Genomic DNA, 22,635 nt, shown 5'->3' on the forward strand with positions numbered 1-22,635 from the left:
CAATGTTAGTATTTGGTAATAACTTTCCCAGATTTCTGAGTTAAGGAAGCGTGGAAGGAAGATGCTGCCGGTGGTGCTTTATACTATCCTGCTTTTGCAGGGGTGTGGAAAGCCAGTAAAGTTTCCCTTCCTGTCTGAGCGCGATGGGCAAGACTCTATCAGTATGGGATTGAGATCTTGCTCTGGAAAGGAGGTGGTTTCAGAAACCAGACCTCTTGTCTTCCTTTGGAAGAGCCCAGGAGCTGACATGCACAGACTGGCTTCTGGAGAGAAGGGAGATGATGAACAATTTTCTGAAGCACTTTATCCTTTCTGTTACAAAAATAACTGCAGCTGGATTGCTTTGAAGCTGTTCAGCCAGGTCACTCCCTTGAAAATGTTGCTGGGTTACCTTTTAGTGCAGGCCAGTGGACTGAAGGTTCCTCAGGAGATAGCGTCAGCCTTAGAAGCGTTGCGCTGGTAGCTGTACATGCTGCTTCTCGCTGGGGCTTGGTAGGAGCATCTCCTGAGCCACCACTCATAGCCTGACCTCTTCTCACCCCTTGGCTTCTGAGGAGGAATGCGCTAGAGATATTGCTCATCATGGTGATTTTCTGTCACTCTTAGACTTGTTGCCTGTGGACTGAACCAGGAGAGAGGTTGTGTAATCCAGGCCTCTTTCTTTGGCACCCCTAAGGACCTGTTCCATTTCTCATGCACGGAATAAACTTTCCATGCAGGGAAGACTTAGCCAGAAAAGCTGAAAAATAAAACATAACAGGAGTTTAGGGTTTATCTGAAGGACTTTATTATCCATATCAGAGAAGGGAGCTGGTTCATAACATGAGTTGTCAGCCTAAATCTAAGTGCAGAAACAACTTCAGCATGGAAGTGTTCTGTTTTGATTTTATTCTGTAAGTAGCTACTTTAACTGCCTGAAAACTCACCCTGAGTTTGCTAAACTGTGAACTGAAAATGATAATGTGGTTTTGGCTCCAGCTTCAGTATAAACCAGCTTCAGTGGAACTTTTTCCCTTCCAAAGCATGAGTTAATTCCTAAGTTTGTACTGACTTCTCACAGCAGCCCAGCTGAATGAGATACTGTACCTCAGCTTCCCTTCAGCAGAACTTTGGGTACTGTAAGGTCTCTGGCTGGGTAACTCACTAAAGAGTTGAGTGCTATTGATCAGCTAATGCTAGACAGAATAAATCTGAGGGTAATTAATAGCTGTGATTGTTCTGCATCTCTGTGCTGCTTGGAAGGGCAAAAAGAATAGACGAAGCAAAGTGTAGTCATACACTAACTATAACTGTGTTCTCTCCCCAGGTGCTGGAGCATCAGCTCCGCTTGCAAAGCCTCCCTCGCTGCCTCTGGAACCAGAATCGGGCTCAGAAATGAGCCCCGAGGAGACCTCGGCACCAACAGGAGCTGAGGAGCAGAAGAAAGAAAAACACAAGAGCCAGCAGGCAGCAGACTAGAATGGACTCTGGTCAGGACAGGCAGGTGCAGGAGCATTCCTAGAGCTGCCTGATGACCTGTGTGGAAAGGGACCTGCCTTCTCCCCTGTCCCATGGTGGCTTCACCCCACTGTCAGTTAGTCTAAATGCAGCTGTTTTCTGTTAATGATTTTAGCATGTGGTCTCTACCTTGTCCCAAGGAGTCGTTGCAGCAATCGGAAGAGGTTTTTGCATAGCTACTGTTAGTGTGGTCACAGCTTACCACAAGGGACTGGAGGACGGAGATCCATCTCTCCACAGGGTTGGCAGTCTTCAGTGTTTCGGTGTAAGTCCTCCAGAAGGATGCTGAGGCATCCAGTATGTTCAGAAGAGCCAGCAGTAGTGACTTAGCATCCTGGACCCTAAAGAGGATCAAACCCTTCCAGTGGCTGAAGTTGTAAGCAGCTGAGGAAGCCCTACACAGGCTGTAGTAAGGTCAGCGGTAATACACTCGGAGAGGGGGTGAAGGTAGCGCATCTCACCAGGGCAAGTGCAGAGCAGTAAGCCAGGCTCGGGGCTAGCACAGCCTGGCTTACTATGAAACAGGGGCTCATTCCCCGTTTCACAAGGGCAAGACTTTGTAAATGCTTTCTCAAGGCTGAAGCAAGCAAGCTGAAACAGCTGGGAGCTGGTATTCCTGAGCAGGGCAATGTCATGGTCACAGGGCATGAGAAGCACTTTAAAGCCCACACTTCCCTTAGCAGTGGCAGTCGTGAAACATGGAGGAGCTGCATAGCAAAGGTGAGCTGGTTTGTCTGGAGATGATCACTCCATTATACGCAGCCTGGTGGAGGGTAGATGGCCGAAGCAGACCTGCTGTGCTGGGCTAATGGCACCTGTGTTGGCCAGCTAAGTGAGCCGGCTTCTTTAGGACTGTTCACCTTCTGATCCCAGGATCACTCTTCGTATTTCTTGAATCCAACCTATTTTTTAGCGTAAGCTTCTTTGTAGTAGCTAAGAATGTTGCAAAGCTGGCCCACAGTAAGGCAAGTGCTCAGTGGCTGGCTATTCTGGAAGCAAGCTAGCTGCAGCAGCAAAGTCTGCCAAATTCTTAACTGTTTGCTGAAAAACAGGGTAAACGAGCCTCAGTGAAGCTCTGCTCATGTGAATGGAGTTCTTCCTTGAGAGTTTGTTTTGCCCAGCATGGGGGGAAAGATTGGTTTGCAGGAAAAACAAGAGCAAGCTCTTTCAGAAAAGACAATACGGTCAGCTTCAATGCTAAATATAAATTTAGTACGACAGCAGCCATGCTTTGAATAATTCAGTTATGCCCTCCTTACAGTTGCATTTTAGGAGAAATCATTTATGCTAGCTGCAAGGCAGCAAAGCAGCCTGTTGGTGAGCAGAGCAAGGAACTTTAATGCCCATACAATACTAGAGATGCTTTGAAAATGTTTCTATCCTTGAACAGCAAAATCTTAGCCTTCCTTTTCTCTGCTACTATCGGTTTGTTGCCTCTGGGATTTATCCAGAGCTTGATACAGGTCCTCAAAACAACTGCAGGACCATCATACTTTACGTAAAGAACCAGTAACTGGGTTAAGTATAGTTTTTCTCATCCTCCTTTCTGTGTACCGACAAGTACACAAAGCTAATATTGCTGTGGGACTTTCAATCAGAGTTCTCCAAACAGCTTCCCCAACAAAACTGAAGCTTCAGGGTTCAGTGTATTTGCTGGTTAAGCTACCCAGCTTTTTAAAATGTATTTCCTGCTTTTAGTTCTGCACTGCTATGTTTTATCACTCCATAATTAGCAAGTCCCACAGAGGAGGGTTAGTAATGGCAACTTCTCTGTAGCAACAACATGAAAGCAGCATGACCAAGGCTCTGGATACATTAACATCCTTCAGTTGTGCTTTGTGGTTAGCTGCTATTACCCAGAATGACATTAATGCATCTTTAGAGCACACCCAGGAACTAAAGTGCTATGCTACTCCCTGGAGAACACTAGAAGAGTAGGAACCCTTCACTTTCTCCACTGTTTTGATTGCCAAAACTGCCTGCTTATCTCAATTGTGGCTTTTTTTTCCAGCTGTCCTCTACTGCTGGGTTTTGTATCAGTACAACTTCAGGGTAGCACTCCTGTAAGGTTTCCCCCCTCGTGGTAGAAGTTGAAGAAAACAGAGGCTCTTTTGCGGAACACTGGCAAATTTAAACAAACCAGACACGAAGCAGTGTAAATCAGGTACAGTGCAGCGATTTTTTTTTTTTTTATTCACATTAAACTTTTTACAGTGAAAGTTACTGCAGCATAACAGAGTGCCTGTGAAGAAGAGTGTAAGATTGCAGAGCAAGGGTAGGCAGGGTATGGGAACTCTTTACCTCACCCCCAAAACTTTAGCTCAAGACAGTTTTTTCCGATAGCAATTGACTGCTGCAATCTTTTAGTCTTATCACAAAGGCTTTCATTTCAAGCCATGGAAGCTCCAATACAAGGAACAGTGACCGGAACAACGTGGTTACAGGTAGCTGAGCACCAGCATTGCTAATACAGGAAAAGTTTCCCTCCAGCTGCTTATGACCCTATGTTTTGTTTTTACTAGCGGCTTTCCCCTGCCTTCTGCTTGTTGTAAAAAAAGACTGTAGCATTATCAAACTCATTTGCTATATTCAATAGATGGGAGCAGCCCTCGTCCCACTGCTGTTCTCAACTTACAGCCCACCAGAGACACAAGGAACAACGATCTCTCTTCTCTCACCCCGTCCCACTGGTGCAACCCATTACCTTTTTGGCTGTTAGGATGCTTTTATGGGGTAAATGTTACATGTTAGTACATAGGGTATACTACATTTGGAGGTACTGTAAAGGTATCTAGAATATATATTTTGGTGAAAAGCTTATGCAGACGATTAACCAATTCTCCTTCTAAGAAAAGGAACAGCAGCACCTTGCTACTTTCTGGATTTGAACAGAGCAGAAGGAAGCTTCATGTCTAAGGAAGCATTTTTAAATATGTAATTACAGTTGGATAATAAATAGAACTGCAATTCCTTGTCCTCTCCCCTCTCCTCCCCCTGGGTATTGTGATAATGGCATTTGCATACAGTAAATTCATAGAATCTTTACGGAGAGGGGGGGTTTTTTTTTTTGCTATCTAAGGATGCGAATGAGGCTGGACTGTTCTTTTGGCTGGAATTAAACAAGGGATTTTTCAGCAGGACTGTACTAAGTCATTTAGGGATTTTGGAAATCACACCTTATGTTCCAAAACCTGTTTCTGCCATCAGCCATAATTATAAAATTCTCTTTTCCCCCCATAATTGAAATTTTAAGATGGAAAAGAATAATGAGCTTAATTTCTAGGGAAGTAGAAACCATCTGCTTTAGGACTTTTTTCCCCCTTTTTAGAAAAATGTGTATCATTAACAAGGTTAAATCATACAGCTTACAAGGTAGACTGCAGCTTGACTTCCTCACAGGAAACAAACTAGAAGACACTCAATCAGCAATGCCTGGGCAGCAAGACCTTGTTTCAGACAAGAGTAATGATCTATCCATCCAGCAACATGTATTCAACCCAGACAACTCTGGTTTTGAGGTCCCTGAGACAACTGGGCAGTATTAGTGTATACTTGCCATGCTCCTGTATGTGATCTCGTTTGCCCAGTTGTGGTCACTGCCAGGCAATATTGAGCAAGGTGGACCTTGGGTCCTACTCAACACCCTGTTCTTGTACAAGATGTTAAAAATTTGGACTTCCCCGTGGGGAAGTGGGTTGCAGTTGGCCAAGCCTCTTCTACAGAGACAGGCAAACCTCAGTGCTGAATGAAGAAAACCAAACTTTACTAAAATAATAAGCTTCATACATAAATGCATGACAAAAAGAGTGCCTATTATAACAAGTAATTCATCTGCTAAGACTGTTTTATATAATAGAAAACACAGTTCTGCTACAAGGAAAGCTTTACCACTCTCTCAAACCAAACTGCAAAAAAACAGTGTTTGCTGCAGTGGTTCTGAATGAAAGATACATGTGAGATTTAAACCCAGTTTTACCCTGGCTGCACTGACTAAGGAGCAGCTTTCCTGAGAAATTCATAGGGGAGGTTTTCAGGATATTTTTTTTGTGTCCCCCAGTTGCATTTTAATGAGATCATTGCCCCTTAGCTGCTAGCATCTGTATTCTTCAGCTGCTATGAGATCTCAGCAAAGGCTGATACCAGGCTCAGTTTTGAAAGTGACAGCGAGCTGTTTGGAACAGATGCCTTTCTGAGCTTCCGGCACAGAAGGTAACGGCCATGCATGCTATTTCCACCCTGCATTTGTTTCCTTTGCTGAGAGAACATCCTCCCACAAGAGTGTGGATCAATAACTCCCTGAGAATTCAGCCTGGATGGTGCTTAGGATCCACCTGAGGTATTATGCAAGAAACTGCTTGATCTGTTATGAAAGAAAACTTCATCTGACATCTCTGAACAGACAGGAGAACAATAGTTTCTGGCTCTAAGATCAAGTTTTACTAAAGAGTTTAATCAGACCCAGTATTGCTGAAGCAGAAAGCAGACAGGAGTGATGAGAGCAGGCCAAGGGATATGCTACACAAAAGAACTTGTTGCAAATAGGTTTCCTCTGCCCCTCATCACTCAAACTTTAAAACCAAAGAGCAAAGACAACCCTTAATGTTCTCATTTCTCTCTCTAGTAACCTCATTAGTGCTTGAATGAAGAATGTGATACACTTTTTATTGTGGCGTCTGTTCTAGCTGGTTTTAACCAATGAGTCTATAGACACAGAATTTTTTTTTTTAAAGGTGAGACTACCACTTTGGTATGATCACAAGTTTAAAACTTAACGGGACACTTTTACCAAAATATTAATGGCACTAGAGAAGAGCACAATTAATAGGGCTTGAAACAAACATTCCCATTTAAGTACTGATATAATGCAGGACATAAGAACAATCCAACTGAAGCCATGAAAATATAAATTCTGTATTTTCCTCTGTTTTTCTACTGTTCTTCCAAACATACTCAAAGACTTGATGAGTTCCCTTACACCAGAAATAGCAACACAGCGCACTGTGTGACAGAAGTACTTGACAGCACTGCTTCAGAACAGATTGCTCCAAGCACGTGTATCAGCAGCCAGTACCACATATCAATGCAGACAGTTTAGCTGCTTGTTCGTTGACAACAGCATCAGCTTTCACCTAAGCTGCAAGCTCCAAAAAAGAGCCCAACAGCACAGAGGTTACTTTTAGGGCAACTGGGAAGCGTTATGGTGCCTTGTACCATTCTCGCAAAAACTATCCCGGTATTAATTTTAACTTTTTCTCTCAGGACATAGCTGGAAGGTCACCCTGTGGCACATAATGCCTGGTAATTCAGTACATCATTACAGAATTTAAAAAAAAAAAAGCCAACCACAAGTAGCATCAACGGATTTCACAGTTTAAAAATCTATTCTTTAATTCTGCTATTGTTGTTGGGAGGTGTACTACAAAGGTGGCTACAAAGAGCAACCCCTACCTTAGGATACCTTGTCTTAAAACAAATTGGGCAGAAGATAACTGATGGCAAATAAATACATACACACTGCTGACAGTTTTCCATTAGGTTTTGGCATGGATCTAGTGCTCTGCTGCTATCCCAGCTTTGGATTCCAGTAGCTGTGAAGTAGAGTCGGGCTCTAAAGCAGTATCTAACATGGGTCAAAGCAGCTGATGAGGTCTTTGCTAGAGGCAACGCATAAAGGCTAACAAAGAAAATTGTAGCACCAGTTCTGTAAAAAGGAAGTAATGAGAAAAAAAGCAAACTTAACCAGGTCTCACATATCACAACAGGAGATAACCAAGTAAAGAAAATCAAGGAATTCATTAGCAATGCTGTTGACACTCCCATGGACAAGAAAAAAAAAAAAAAAAAAAGCCTTTAAGCTGGAAAGAGTTGCATTTGGGATTGGCTCTTCCATGGCCAGGTAGCAATCGCACATCACCATGGGTATGGCAGAGAAGGAACGTACCCTTTCAAAGTCTGCCTGCCTCCTGCGATTCACACGTCTAAAGTAATCCACCACTAGACCTTCAGTAAGCAACACGCACAGAAAAGATACAAAGCATTGCTCATTTTTGATCAAGGGTAAGACAAAAAAAACCAAAACCAGTGCGGCTGCACAGGCTACAGGGACACAGAAGTGGAAATACCAGTGTGCACAAGTTTTGCTTACTGTCACCATGATGAGCTCATCTATTGCATCTTCAGGAAACTATGTGTGAATAAACATTTCCAGTGGAAACCCTTCTGCTTGGGAGTACAAGACTAGCTGAGGTTTGAGTCATCCATCACTGTGGATTTCAAGGTATGGGGTAACACAACAGAACAAACAGAATTTGTACAGACAGAGAGGATCAGAGGAAAGCAGAGATCTGTTCAAGCCTGGTTTTGAAGCCTTGGTATTTTTGCAACTTTTCTGTTTCTACACGGTGAAGGGAGACCTGGATTTTTATAATCCATTAGATAAATTTGTTTAAAAATCTCTCACCTACCAAGGACTTTTGTATTTTACAAAACCATCCCAAACCAACCAAACAACAAAACCCACAATCAACAGAAATGTCACTAGGTTTTTTTTTTTTTTCCCCTTATGCAGACTAAAAAAAACCCACTAGCTGTTTCCATTTCTGTTGTTCAGCAAAGTCTGTTAAGGACAAAGCAGCTTTTCTTTGTTGTCGCTATAGTAGCTGTGCAGAGGTGTGAGACAGCCTACATGTGCAGGAGGATTTCAAGAGACTCTGCAACCCTTACTGTAATTAAGTTGGGAAGGCAGAGGGAAGTTAAGGGCATCATGTTCACAGCATGTGAAACATGAAGTGAAGACAGGCTGCTGGGTCCCGCCATTCAATTCAGTTTTATTATCATATAGATTGTTTCAAAATTTAATCAGGGATACCAACGGCATATCTGATTAACAGGTCACGCTTGTTAAGAATTATCCTTGGTAAGTGAATTTGGTGACCAGGCAAGCTCTATATGCCTGATGAAAGCAGATACATAGATAGAGCAGCAGTCTAGCCGTCACAAGCTACTGTCATTTGAGAAGTGACTCACAGTGCCAGGCATTCACAGCGCACCCACAACAGGCCAAAGAAGAAATACTACCTGGTGAGAAAACAGAAGCAGCAGGAAGGAGGACTTAGTCATTAGAGTTTAGCTTTTAGGCCCAGATGAATTCTAAGCAATAAACCCTTTTTCATACTTGTTTACAGCAGTTATTTATTCAAAGTAGTTTTAAAAAAAGAGAAATAATTTAGGCCTGTAACACTCTGGTTAAATACAAGCGTAACTTACCCTTGGACAAGTTCTGTTAGTGTAGTTACGTGATTTTAAGTGGCCATAAGGCAATGCCGGTCCAGTCAGCCTTGCATCCCTGCAAATGTTTTTGGAAGAGAGAAATGAAATACAGCAGCAGGACCATTGCTGGTGACAGCTTGTATGTATTTAGTTTTGTTTTGTTTCCAGCTCGAGAATCCACACAGCTTGGCTCAATGTCAGGAAAGTGGGACCTAGTGTTAAGCAAAGGATTAGTTCTCCAGCTGGCAGGATGCGTGGCCTTTGGTGGTCCTAGGGGTGGTGTGCCAGAAGGCTCTGATCAAAGATTGCAAAATAACCCTGCTAATGGCCTCAGACCTTTCAGATGGCTGAAAGGAGAATTTTTTTATTTATTTTTTCTGTAGGAAGACTAAACCAGAACTCCAAATCCCATGCTACAATTTATCAGTAATAATAATAAAAAAAATAATCTTCTTAAGACTGGAAGTATTTCTATCCAGATCCCGCACTGAGATAAAATGCTGAGACTCAACAGAAGATCAGGATGGGATAAGCTGCAGGAAAACATCACTCTGACTGTATTTCTCCTCTGGTACAACACAGAAGTCCTCGCTCAGAGGGAAAGCAGAAGTTAAATATACATTGACAGACAGCATTGTGTGCTAAGTCAGTACAAGTTACAACAGCTGTCAATTTTTATCCTTACAGAGCATTCACGATGGCATTTTCCAACAGGAGAACATCACTGACAGCAATATGACAGTGTTACTGAAAGAGATTACTCCAGCCTAAGTGACACAGACTCGACTCCCCTCCATTCAGATGCAAAGACTGACCTAAAGCGACCTGCTACAGATTCTGGTATAGCACAGGCTTGCATAGACATGCTGATTGCATTTAATCCAGTTATACTGAAAAAAGTGTGTATGATAGCTATGCAAATACACTTGAAGTTCCTGGAAGCAGACAGAGACAAAACCAGGCTGGAAAGAGATGAAATAAAATGTTGGTGCTATGCAATCCATAGTGTGCTACTATGAAGAGGAAAAAAATATAAGCAAAGTATTTAACAAGGACACATGGTTCTACTTTTTTAATTTCAAAGGCTGTCCAGAGCAAAGAAACTATGAAAGTTTCTAGTCAAAGAGAAAAAAACAAAACCAAACCCTGAAAAAACCCTCCTTGCTTTAGTCTTACCTGGAAAATGCTGTTGCAGCTTTTAAACCTCCGGAAGCACCTTCCCTAATTTATTAAGCCTTCTGAATGGAAGGCAGGGAAACTGGAGAAAATTGCACAACCATTCTCAAACAACAACAACAAAAAAATTGGTCTCAGGCACTCAATAGCTTTTCTGTAAAATACCAAATATAAGCACCCACTGTTAGCAAAGAACACCAGCTGTGAGTCCCCCTGGCTGGAACTCTTGGTATTTAGTTTACAGCAAACACAGGTAACGTTTTGTGGTTTACCTAGCAAGAAGATAAAGCTGTCTCCCCCACTATAAAACCTGATTATCTTAACTTCTAGTTGCCCAAAATCTTAAGTCCGGGCTACTAGGGCTCAGCTGAATACCGTTAGTCACAGAGGCAACAGATACCCAAAATAATCTACGCAGCCTTGAGTCAGGTTTTCTCTGTGCATTTAAGGAGTAGGTACAGTGCGCATCACATTTCGGGATTCTGGCTCCTTCCAATGCTGGGGACACCAAGGCTGAGAGGTCATTTCATCAGTAAAGGATTTCATCATCACACCAAGTAAGCAGAAGGTTTGCTCTTGCCACGTAGCAATGTGCTGTGAGAAGATAATGCAAGAGCCTTTTATTTTTTAATTTATATCAGAGGCAAGACAGGGCTGAGCACTGCTACGCCCTCCCTGGGTTCCACACTCGGGAAATTCTCCTGGCTGCTGTACTTCCCAGCACTAACAGGCAAGACCCATTCAGAGTTACAAACAGCAAGCCTATGCCAAACCAGGATTTTGATATTCGTTTCCCTCCCTGCATGCTTAAGACAAAGCAAAGCCAATTTTCACATTAAATACTAAAACATCTGCTCCTAAACGTGAAGTGTTCGAGTCGCTGCCAAGTGACTGGAATGTATCTGACAGTTTATACCTGGAATTATTCTTTGGCTCTTTTTCAGTTATATCCAGAAAACACACCACACCCCAATTCTGTTCCTATTCCTTTTCACCACTGACTGAAATCCTAATGAGAACACCATGGTTCCTCAGACACCGTACAGTATTGGAGAAAAAGGAGGGTCTTGGTCTTCTATTGAGGATATACTTCTGAGTATAGCAGTCCTTCAGCTGAAATAGCATCCCCAAGTCCCACGGTCCGGACAGGATCTTTACACACCAAAACAGGAGTGAAATGGAATGAGATGCCTTCTCTGTGCCAATGCACCACTGGCTCATCTGGATTTAAAGAGATTTTGGAAGGTGCCTCTATCTGGGAGGTCACAAACTCCAAAGGAGCTTTAAGAAAGACTTTGCTGGTATCGATGGTTTCAGTCGCACAGGCCTGAGTCCCTGCTGCTCTAGCTCCGGCAGCCACAGCAGCAACCTGGTTGCCCCAGTACCCATCCACTGTCACAAGGATATGGTAGGCCAGGGTGTGGAAGTGGATCCGCGTGAGATCAGAGGCCCGCTTGGTGGTCTTTCCGTGCTCCTTCAGGATCCAGAAGAGGATGTCGCTGACTACACCCACGTCGGGAACTCCGCTCCAGGAAGCGAGGGAGGCGTGGGGACCGGAGGCAGACTGCGTGAGGAACAGCAGCTCCTGTTCGTTCAGCCCAATGGAGTTCACCAATGGAAAGACCTGCTAACAGAAACACAGAAACAACAGTTTTTCCTTCAGAGAAAGAATCAGACTTTGGTCTTTCTCATTCAGGGTATTGTTTTTACAATACTGTGTTACTAGCTCTATCACCAGTGTGCTCAGCAGAAGGGAGCACCCAGCTTCCTGGAGAGATGCAGGCCAAAGTCACTGCACAAGCTTCCCCATTCTACAAGTTTGCAAGAATTACTTAGCCAAGAAAACATTTCATGCCAAGGGTGCATGCTTATTTTGTGCAATTAATTTTCTAGACACACACTTTGACAGGAAAGAGTAACAAAACATCAAATCCACATGAAACATTCATAACACTGAGATTAGAGCTGTGTCAAGAACCACCAGGATCTGCAGGAAAGAAATTCTGCAAAGAAACCGAGGGGTTTTTTTAAATTACAAACTTGGCTCAAATTCAAATCCTGTTTTTTCTAGAAATCTGCAAGCCCGCTAAATCTAAACCAGCCAAAGTTACTTGTATCTGTGGAGTTGTGAGTGTTCTCCTGGGTCACCTTCCCCGCCCCGCAACTGCAGAAAATCTTTATATTGGAGAACAGAGCCCAGCTGTGTTGCACGGTATTTTTATGGAAAACAGTTGCTGAATAAACTCGGATCTGCAAAAAGTCATTACTCCTTGCTGAAAGGGGCCTGATAATCAACCAAAAGCATTGTAAGATACCTCCTAAATGAAACTTCCCAGAGAGACCTTTCTAAAAGGAATACTGTCTCTGAGCTAAAGAAAACAAATCTGTCCTCTGCTAAGCCACAAGCCATTACAGTTCTCCTTCACTGCACAGAGGAGAGACTGGTAAGCTTAGTAGAGAAAAGAGAACCATTCAGAATGCAATAAACCCATGTTCTCAATTTATCTTTGAATGGATAACCCCAATTTTAAGTTTTCATTTCTATATTCATCTACCAGTCTGTGCATTGTGATACTGAAGAAACGGGAACTGATAAGAAGTCCTTTCATTTTCATTACCTGATGCATAATGTTGCTCATAAAATCTTGATCAGTCATACTGGCCAACTCCAGGTGTATGGGAATGTCAGTAGGGATATCAGAGATGGAAGCCACAGCCTGCAGTGTACAGGAAAATAAAACAAACAAACCCTAAAACATGTATTCATTCAGAAACAGAAAGAACAAAGGGGGTTTGACTCACAGATACACATCCTTTTATCTTCTTGTGTATGGATTTAACCACAATTCCAAATCAGATGTCTGACAAGTGCCAGAATGTACTGCTAAGGGGAGGAAATAAAAACAACTTCTAGTTTTCAGAATCCTGGAGCAGGAAAACTGTATCTAACCCTGAACTGCACCCAACTCAGCACTCTTCTAATGGACTAATTCAGAATGTCACAAATCTGAAGCAGCTGTAAAACAGCTGATCCTAGAACAGAGAAAAAGAAAAAAAAAAGGCTAGTGCATAGCATCAGGAAGGGCACTCAGCTTTAAGACAGGCAATGATCTGTACGTTTTATGTACAAGAAAACTTGGTGTAGCTCCTTTGGGCTCAGATGATAAAGCTGCTTCTTGGATTATCTAACATAGATGCTGCTTAAAGAATGCAAGTCTTGATTATAGCCTTGACCATCTTAGTATCTGCAATAGAAAAAGTGTAATTTAGCCATTAGATAGGCTCCAGTAACTACATTGTAGTATTCCAGCCGGACAACCAGACCACACCTTTTTTTTCCCCTAGACAACCCACGGAATCTAAGAAACATTATTAGTGTTACAGGATTAGACTTCTGCCCTTCCTACAGTTCACCATCTTCTTTTAGCATGCCATACTGAAAAGATTTTGGGGAGATCTGAAGACACAGCCTACTTACAAATTCAAACCTGGGAAACCAAGACTTTGCCATGAAGCATTTGTTGGAATGGAAATGAATGAGACACTGGTATTCGAGTATCTTACCTCCATAAGTCGCCTCTGTCGCATCTCCTTGCTCTGGCCTTCCATCATGTGAAGTCCTGAAAGTACCACAAGATCTGGCTGAAATTCATCCAAGCTGGACACAAACACTTCCAGCATATTTAAGGCGCCATTGGATAGGTCATGGGAGAAGATGAAGCGGTTGGCATTAGGTGCTCTTACTTGTCCCCACTCTTCACCTAGGGTGAAACAAATAAGAAGCAAGTTAACTCAGGAGAGAAGCAAATCAAACCACGTATCTGGAGATCATTTTGGGATATCCTCCTGGAATCCAAAGGCACGATTTCACAAGGTGACTGTGTCCAATTAGCAGCTACTGCCAGCCATATGAGAAATCTTGCTCTTTTTCTCATTCATTCTCTTCATTCACTCCCTCTGCCTCATTTAGTTGCTTGTCTGATCAGAGGGAAAATTCAATACTTGTTTGGTTTTGCAAGCTTTGTGATGTTTAAATCAGTTTTATTAGCTTAGCATGCAATTTGGTGAGTGTCACAGCCAGCTCAAGCCCTCAAGCCAAACATTTGGAGTGTGCAGGATATGCAAAGAGAGGGGAGACCTTCCCCTTCTGGCAACCACCACCTGTTAGCTTGACTCAAGCTGTATCGTGAAAATACGCCCCAAAAACTCTCATGGCTCTTACTGTTCCTGACTGCACAGCTCCCAGAAATGATCTGCAGAACAGAGCTGCATCAGTGCTGTGTGTGTAAACTGTTTTATTCCTGGATAAGTTCACAGATTAAACAGGCTCCATCTCTGGGACACTGAGCCATGAGAAAACGGCAATGACAGCGAGACTAGAGAGGATACAAATTACATAAGCCACAGTCCAAGTGGCCAGCCCTCTGCCAGCTCTCCCCATCTGTACACGCATCTTTGTTCAGGCAGCAGGCAGTTCCTTGTGCCAGTTACGATAACTGGACAGAAAGAAACATAAGGGAATAAACAAACACAGGTCACAAAGGGCAGCTTGAACAGAAAGCTCTTGAGACACAAGCATTTCTGAGGCTATTATAGGCAGAATCTCCACCTTAGAACTAGCTTGCATACTTCATGCAGTTCTCCCAGACTACATACTGGTCACACTATGGAGAATATGACCAGCATTTGTGGAAAAGTCACTAAAACAGCATCAACAGCCATCAGTGCCACCTTCTCTTAAGAAGAGTCTCATGACAAAGTTCTGTCTAGGACAAAGATCCCCAGAGTTGCATCAGGAGGGCAGCCCTCACCTAGAACAAAGATGCTGAGAAAAGGAGACATCATATACTGATGTATCATCTAATCAGGATGCTTCCAGGAGCAAGAAGACTTAAGATTTACTTAAAGATTAGTGTATTTTCCATTGTCTACTGTGTTACAGTACTTGTCCATTATCATAACCTGAACAAGCCTGAAACACAGCCAGAAGTCCATCAGAGTGGATGCTTTGGCTGCTGCTCCACACTAGTTTTGCTGCTGAAAAAGTTTAATTAAGGTGGTTCTTGCCTTCCCTCCTTGCCAAATACTCCCTCTTCTGTCACACCAACTTCTTTCTGAAGCTGTATTTTGAGACAGGACCAGTGAAATGATTCAGGTTGAGAACAGCAAGAAAATACATGCAGATTTGTTGTGGCCATTACATCAGGGTTACCCTGAATTTCATCTGCATGTGGTTAAATGGTACCTTTCTGTTTTCAGAGAACAGTACTGGACTATTTTAGTGTTTATACAGCTTTAGAATGACACCCAACAGGTCTGCTTAGGCTATGCATCACAACAAAATGAAAAGTCCACTTGGTTTCTATAGGTTATAGCGTACAAGAATACAGAACCAAAGGGATGTCAAGACAGCAGCATAAGTCAGTATTTACAGTAACTGTATTACAAAGGGAAAAAGTTTAAATAGACTTTTAGATGTCCGTTCACCTACCACAGCTCCCTGAAGTGCATGGAATTACCAGATTAGCCCAGTGCAGCTGGCAATACTGGTAACTTACACAGTCCTTCTGGAATTAACCAATTCAAAACCCAACAACTTTACGGCCAGGAATATCTTAGTGATGTTCGGGGTTCCCATCTAACATTCAGCCTTTGGCAAGGTACCTGCTTGATACTCCAGGATAAGATGGAATTCATCTCTTTCTTGCATGGATTCAGGTGGCACAACCACATTGTCGTCAAGTAGTTCATGGAGTTTAGGACCAACTGGGCCACAAAGGAGGATCTAGAGAACAAGAAAAAACAATCAAGGTTTCCCTGCCATGTCGCTTGCCACCATTTCAGTGCATTTAAGCATCACCTAGACAACTGATTTAAAAAAATAATAATTCAATTTTAAAAAAATCAGCTATGCTTTTCAACTTGTAAGCCCAACCGTATGTTCCACCATAACCTAAGAAATAACTGCAAGATCCCCCAAATTTATAGGGAAGTAATGCAAGCCTTATTAAAGAGAAGCCAATAGCATGAAATTTTTGGAATGCGTACCTTCAGGTCTGGATTGGTTGCAAGCTTCTGACCAATGAGAGCAGCATTTCCTCCTACGTAAAGCTGTAAAACAAAGAGCGGCAGCTATGGGCATTCCCTTGCTTTGATAGCTTTATACGTGCTTAGTCCTTGGTATAGGCTAGAGATGTCAGCTTTTTAGAAAAGGGTCTAGCATTACAAAAGTTAATAAAGCTTATTGGGGCTGAAGGCAAAACAATTTTACAATTCTCTGTGAGAACTCAACACGTTGAGTGTTCTCTGACTTTTTAAAATCTAAATATATGCTTCAGGTAACAGCCCTGTAAAAATCAATTCATTTATAAAATAAACAGCCCTTACTTCTGTGCAACTTCTGCGAGTTTGTGGTTTTTTTAGCAAGGCTGACAAGCAATCATTTAAAAACTGCAACAATACTTCCTCCAGGTTGAAATCAAGGTTAAACCCTCTACCTGTGCCCACATGAAGTGAGTGGAACCGTGGAAGTTTCTTCAGATAAGAAAGGTCAAAGTTTCAAGTGAGAAAACTCTGATGTGAGCTTTGAAACCAAAGAATATACGTTGTCACGAGGATCACGGGCACTCAGAGGTGACAGAAAACAGGCTATAGAAGGATACAGCTAATAATCAGGGGATTCCAGAAAGCCAACCTAACAAACGTAGCGAGAAACAAGTTAACACAGGAGAATCTTGACCCATGAAAGGTATTTAGAGCTCTTCCCCATTTTCAAAAGCAGCTAGCAAACTGCGTAAAAGGTGGCATTAAGCAGTTTGTAGAAATTAGCTAACTGCCAAGCAAGGTATCAAGCTAGATTCAGAAGACCCTGTATAAATTAGAGTAACAAAACTTTGCTTTTGGGAAGGGAGGCTTCAGAAAAAAATATTTATTTCATCACTCCTAGAGAGAATTTAAATCCTGTGTTAAGTAGCTGAAGCTGATCCTCCGGAGTGTTTACAACTCCTAATGCCTGGATCTAGTTCCTCACTTCCTGTCTCATTACAAGATGTTAGAGCCTCTTTTACAGCATCAGCCCCATCTGGCTCCCATATAACAGTATTCTTACAGAGGCATCTTGGACTGACATTTCAGTTTGGGGTGAGTAAGCAGGGGATAGACCATTTAAAACCCTACTATGTGCAGCAGGTGCAGAGTTCTGTGGAAAGTCATTAACACACTCAAGCTATACAATCAGTTTCTTTCCTAAATCACTTGCGCTCTCGCTAGACAGAGAACGAAAGTCACCAACAATGCAGAAAATAAGAAATATGCTACTCAAAGTTTATCTTCAGGTGGAAGACATACCTGTGCACCAGGGTACTCGGAAGCTATCCGTGCAATGTGATGGAAAGACTCGGCATTGCTGAAGAAGCGCTCGGCAGCGGCCCCTTTTTCCATGAAGTGAGCGAAGGCTTCTTTCAGGTCCTGTCTGGAGTTCAAGACTGCATGATTTTTTCCATCCCCAGGTTCAAGACCAAGTGCCTCTAACAACTTCACACCGGACAGAACCACGTCTACGCAGGCATTGACACTGGAAGAGAGAAGGAAAACGCGTACTGGGAAAACCATGCGTACCTTAGGGCACTCGTGAGACAACACACTAAGATCACTTCCCAGCCAGTGATGTTTGCTGTTCGCAGCCCTTGTGCTAAGGAGAAAACAACCAACCAAATAAAAAAAAAAACCACAAAGGCATATGAATTTCCTGAAATTCTCTACTAAAGCATTCTCCTTTTGACATGCTTTTATTGCTCTGCAGCACTGCAGAGGAGAGAGGGATTTCTAACATTCTGCTGAATTAAAACAAGAGTAAGCTGCGTGGTCCAAAGGTGGTTGCGTATGTTGCAGTACACGTTGTACTTCATTTGCTGCCTTAGGCTTGCTCAAAAAAAGAATGGGCACAGTAGGAATAGCATTTTTAATTTTTAATTCTTAAAATAAAGAAGCTTTTAAAACCCCAGGTATTTCAGGTTTAAAATGTACATGCAATTCAAAACTGTTAAAAACAAAACTGAAAGTATTTAAATCTTAATAGATCAGATAACAATAACCAAAACCACACACACACAAACACCCCACACATAGGCTGGTTCTTTTTATAAGAAGTCAGGAGAGCAATTTGTCAGTTGAAATATTTGAAAACTGCAATTTCAAAAAGGCCATCCCAAATTTCCAGAAATAGCATGCTGCCTTCTCTCAAATAGTGGAAACGGGAGAAAAATCCTGCAATAGTTAAGAAGTGGTAAGAACCGTTTCCACAGATCTAGACTTTATGTGAAGTCTAACCTGCGGCTCAAACCTTCCAGTCCCTATTTCTTATCAATGACATCAATTGAAACGCAGTATCATTCAAACTAGGGAGCAGGAAAGTTTCCGGGCTGGAACCGGGCCCCCAAGAAGAAAGTTTATGAACACTTGCCCTCGTTTCTACTCCTTGGTTTCAGAGAGATACTAATATATACCAAACATTTACTGAGATGACACCAGCAATTACTAAAGCATCTTCTGGAACTGCTGTCAAGTGCAATTTCTGTTCCTCTGCTGCATGCTTCCCTGACAGGGATCCAAACGATCTATAAAACTTCTGCAGGATCTCTAACTTACTCTGTGTCTATCCCCACAACACTCCAAATGCCAATGCCTGCTTACGTGTCAGCGTGAAACGCACAGCCATTTAGTATTCTCCTTGTCAGTGACCTTTCACACATGATTTGGGCCACAACACATGAAGGCTGCATCATACAAAATAAAGGACATTAAAAACCCTGAGGCTTTTCAGTACACGAGGTAACCAGCTCAGAAATCCTCTGTGTTGTGCATCATCTCCTACACCAAGGAGAGAAAAATCCCCTTGTGCAGCAGAGAAAAGAAAACCAAGGAAATAATAAGCTCAAGCAGCATTTTGGCCTCAAACTCACTGCGGCAAAAGGTCAGTGATTTTATATTAATGAATCATTAAGGATGGAAGGGGACATAAACCAAGTCACAGTTCTTTCAAGTGAGACACCTCTAATCATCTTCCAGCTGTCTGTCTGCTCCCTCCCTGCCATTCCTCTGCTAACACACTTCATGCTTTTAATAAACTCCCTTAACAGCAGGGATATGCTACTAATGAACTGCGTTTACTGTTGAACTTTGAGTTTGGTGTGTATATCTTTTTTTATATATATATATATATATACACACTTTCATATATACATACACACACACTTTCATATATACATACACACACACTTTTATATATATATATATATATAGCCTCGCTTTAAACCAAAGAAGAAAGCAAGGAACAAACCATGGTTCTTTTCCAGTGAAGGCGTGGCAAAGAGAAGACTAAATGAGGCACTGGAAAACCTATTTTGTCATATATTCACTGGAGAAAGTCTGCATCAACCCTAATGCAAGAGCAAGACAGACTCACGAGTAACACTGCATCAGCTATGCAGCCGTTGAGGTGCAGTAACTTCTAACACTTGAAGGCCGAATCTTCTAGTCAGTCGTTATCCTGTCATGTCCTTATATTTAAAAGAAAGTGACTCAAGTGCTATATATAACAGCACGATTAATGGTCAGACTTAAAACCAGCATTTAAGATCAATGTGATATTCCTGAACTTTACCCTCAGCCTCTTTCCAGTTTAAGAAGAGAAAGGGTGTTGGATTTCCCTGTGCATGCGCAGGTGTCTTCAATGTCTATTGCTTTCTCTTCTCCCTTCTCTCCCTCATCTCTCCCCTTTGCATCTCTGCCTGGACTCGGTTAGTTCTCCCCTACTGTGAAGCCTTTGCTGACTTCTCCGCTTTATAAACTTGCCTCTCCTACCTATTTATTGCTGAACCATGCTCTCCAGTTGCCGCCTTCCTGAGGATGGGCCGGCAGCTCCAAGTCCCTCAGACTCCATCTATAAATTTGTCTTACAGGCAAGCAAGGTGGGGATAAGGTCTCCAGAGACGGGCTCGCCAACTGGGTCTGAACCATGCAGCACACCTAAGTCACCAATACCCGAGTCGTCGGGACCATTAACGGCCTCAGCCAAGGTCCACCTCTGACGAAGCAACACGGCGGGCGGGTGCCCACGCTCGCCATCGTCTCTCTGGGGAAATGCCCTCGCTCTGGGCCTGGAAAATTAGCAGAGAGGTTTAACGAACCGGCAAGAGCTCCAGCCGAGCACCCGGCCGCGTTGAGCGCGAGGTCTCGACGGCGCGGCACCACCTCGTGCTCCGCCATGGCCCGACGACGAGCCGCCCTCCTCCTGCCCGTCCGGAGGAGAGGAGCGGAGCCCTCTCCCCGCGTCTCTACCGGGCAGCACCGACCCCGACCCACCCCCCAGTAACTCGCGAAGCACCTTCGAACCCCGCAGTCATTCGGGGGGGGGGGGGGGGCGGAGACCTCCACCCAGCAGGTGAGGCCCAGATACACCCCCCCCCCACACCCACATATACACATATATATATATATATATAAGGATGGCTCTACGGCCCGGCCCAGGGGAATCGGCGCTCCCCCCCTCCCCGCCGCTCCCCCGGCACCTACCCGACGGCGACGCGCGCCCATCCCCGGGCCGGGCGGACGATGGCCGCCTGCCAGGCCGCCACCATCCGGCCCTCGAGGGAGCGGGCGCGGCGCAGCCCCCCCAGCAGCGAAGCGGAGAGGTGCCGCAGCGCCGAGTGGGGCAGCTCGGGGCCCAGGAGGCAGAGGTAGCCCAGCGCCAAGGCCAGCAGGCCCACGCACACCGACCTCTGCCACATCGCGGCGGCCTCCTCCTCCTCCTCCGCCGCCGCCTCCCCCGCCACGTCCGAGGAGGGACGCTAGCGGCGGGGGCCCTCCTTACGCCGCCTCCGTAGCGCCCCGCCCCCGCCGGGCGGCAGCTGTCGTAAAGCCGCTTCGGGAATCGAGGCGGGGCCCTACGCGAACGGCGGGGCTTCTCCCTCCGCGCAACCTACGTACCTCCCAGAGGTACGGCTGCGCCGTTTGCGTAACCGAGCTACGGGAATACGGCGGGACAGGTGGAGGCCGCGCGAGCGCGGCGGCGACTTCGTGAGGGGAGATGGCCTGGGGGAGCGGCTCCCTCACGGGCAATCGCCGTGCCTCGGGGCTTCCCGGGGACGGGGCGGCCCGGGAGGGGCTGGCCCCGGGCCCTCGGGCAGCGGGGAGCCAGTGCTGGGGCGAGGAGCCTGCAGCGAGCGCCGCCCTGGGGCTGCTGTAGGCCACTGAGCTGAAGCCCCTCTGTGGGCATTGTGCCCCCACGCTCCTCTGTACGTGGCGCTGCTTCACCCTCCCCTCCCTTGGGTTCTTCCTCAGCGTGCCCCTTTTCCCCCTGTTGCCCAGCACCTTCGCGGGTCTGCGTGTTACACTTCCACTCCGTCTGTCCCAAGCAGGACAGTGCCCGTCGCTGCTGTCCCCCAGCTCCTCTGCCCTGTCTCACACCAACGCCTCTGTCTAAACGGCTCGTGTCCTGCGAACCAGTCACTGACCCGAAGCTCATCGCCGGCCCTGGTATATGTTCTTTCTTCCTCTGCATAGCTTTGGGTCTCGGCCTCTTTCACGCCTTCTCCAGGGTGAGTTAACTTCAAGCAGATCTCTGCCCACGCTCCTCCTGAGGCAGCCTGCGCTGCGGGCAGTGGGAGAGAGCGTCCTTTGTTTCATCCCATCGCAGAGGTGGTGAGGTTTCCCTTTTTAATGAAAGGGAGTTTTTCTGGGCTTCTTTAGAAATCATAGAAACGTTAGCTCTAAGGCTTATGACAAAATTTGCAAGAGTTTGACAACTGCATGCCACAGTGCGTTGGCTGAGGCAGCTGATAATTTTCTTATTCAGTTCTGTGTTGTGAGTGATTGTCATCTCCTTTGACTCTGACAAAACAAACAGTAAAGGAGATGGGATAGCGGAAGGCTTTTTGTTGATTTTTTTTCTTTTTAGGATGCAAGGATTGCTATTCAGTCAACAGCTCATCTACAGCAGCTGTTATGAATTCATGACTGGCGCTCAGGGGTCATTTGGCTGCCCATCAGGATCTTTAAGAACAGAATCCTGAAGACAAACTAGAAGCCTAGCCACCTTCCCTATTATTCAAGAAATCCTTCAAACAGTTCTTTTTCCTTAACTGACTACCTGCTTGACTGCCCTGTAAAAGGGTGATTATCTCCTCTCAGACCTACCTTCAGTCCACCAGAGTTGGTCTCTTAATGCGTAATCTCCTTTTTCCTTTACTCAGGTGGTCTTTGGGTTTTGTCAGTAGGCTTTTTCATTTGAACAAATTTACTCTTTTTCCCTTCAGCACTTTTCCTGCTAACGTTTGATCTATATGTGATTATGAAATCTCACTTGCTTCCATACTCTTAAACTCCTGGGGATATAGGCCTGCAAGGCTCTTGCAGTTACAAACAGCCCTCCAGTTCAAGCAGGCAATGCTATGCTGTGTGAGAACAGAGCAAATACCTGCCAGAACCCCTCGCTGCTCACTACAATCAGGTCTTCACCTGTGGGAGTGTGTGTATTTATAGCCTTGTCACGGAACATCATAATTAGACGTGCCCATAAGGCAGCCACAACCCATAGCATTGTCACAGCTCGGGGACCCCATTATTAGTACTGTGTCATCAGAGAATTAGGCTGCAAGCAGGTAACCTATCTAATACAGCAATACTTTGGGGAAT

General features: G+C 44.5%; 2 protein-coding genes across 8 annotated transcripts in view; one reads left to right on the forward strand and one right to left on the reverse strand.

The window, feature by feature from the left end:
- Positions 1–4,527, forward strand: part of BBS4 (Bardet-Biedl syndrome 4) — a 45,737-nt gene extending 41,210 nt beyond the window's left edge. For 5 of the 6 annotated variants that reach the window (XM_010571584.1, XM_010571583.1, XM_010571585.1 and 2 more), the window contains one exon: positions 1,307–3,075. In XM_010571584.1, the coding sequence (XP_010569886.1) occupies positions 1,307–1,458 (152 nt within the window). In that variant the 3' untranslated portion in view covers positions 1,459–3,075. Of the gene's footprint in view, positions 1–1,306; positions 3,076–3,508 lie in introns of those variants that run through there. The other variant, XR_774614.1, reaches the window with a different exon arrangement.
- A 4,722-nt stretch (positions 4,528–9,249) lies between these two features.
- Positions 9,250–20,826, reverse strand: ADPGK (ADP-dependent glucokinase). 2 transcript variants are annotated; one of them, XM_010571589.1, is made up of 7 exons: positions 20,515–20,826; positions 17,290–17,515; positions 15,991–16,053; positions 15,607–15,727; positions 13,507–13,703; positions 12,561–12,659; positions 9,250–11,566 (listed from the first exon to the last, which is right to left on the reverse strand). In XM_010571589.1, exons 1-7 carry the CDS (start codon positions 20,727–20,729, stop codon positions 11,018–11,020), a joined length of 1,470 nt encoding a protein of 489 aa, XP_010569891.1. In that variant the 5' UTR covers positions 20,730–20,826; the 3' UTR covers positions 9,250–11,017. The 2 variants fall into 2 exon arrangements, with proteins under 2 accessions (XP_010569891.1, XP_010569890.1); XM_010571588.1 differs by having other exon boundaries at positions 9,250–11,569.
- Between the last annotated feature and the right edge of the window lie 1,809 nt (positions 20,827–22,635).

This window comes from Haliaeetus leucocephalus, unplaced genomic scaffold (assembly GCF_000737465.1).
Source record: "Haliaeetus leucocephalus isolate CR32 unplaced genomic scaffold, Haliaeetus_leucocephalus-4.0 Scaffold339, whole genome shotgun sequence".
Taxonomy (NCBI): Eukaryota; Metazoa; Chordata; class Aves; order Accipitriformes; family Accipitridae; genus Haliaeetus; species Haliaeetus leucocephalus.

What these genes read in the sequence shown, in the direction of transcription:
- ADPGK (XM_010571588.1), bottom strand. Translation starts at nt 20,729, where the DNA reads ATGTGGCAGAGGTCGGTGTGCGTGGGCCTGCTGGCCTTGGCGCTGGGC. An exon ending in TGGGCGCGCGTCGCCGTCGG is followed by an intron (nt 17,516 to 20,514) that starts GTAGGTGCCGGG and finishes TCTCTCTTCCAG; the next exon opens with TGTCAATGCCTGCGTAGACG. An exon ending in CCGAGTACCCTGGTGCACAG is followed by an intron (nt 16,054 to 17,289) that starts GTATGTCTTCCA and finishes TTTGTTTTACAG; the next exon opens with CTTTACGTAGGAGGAAATGC.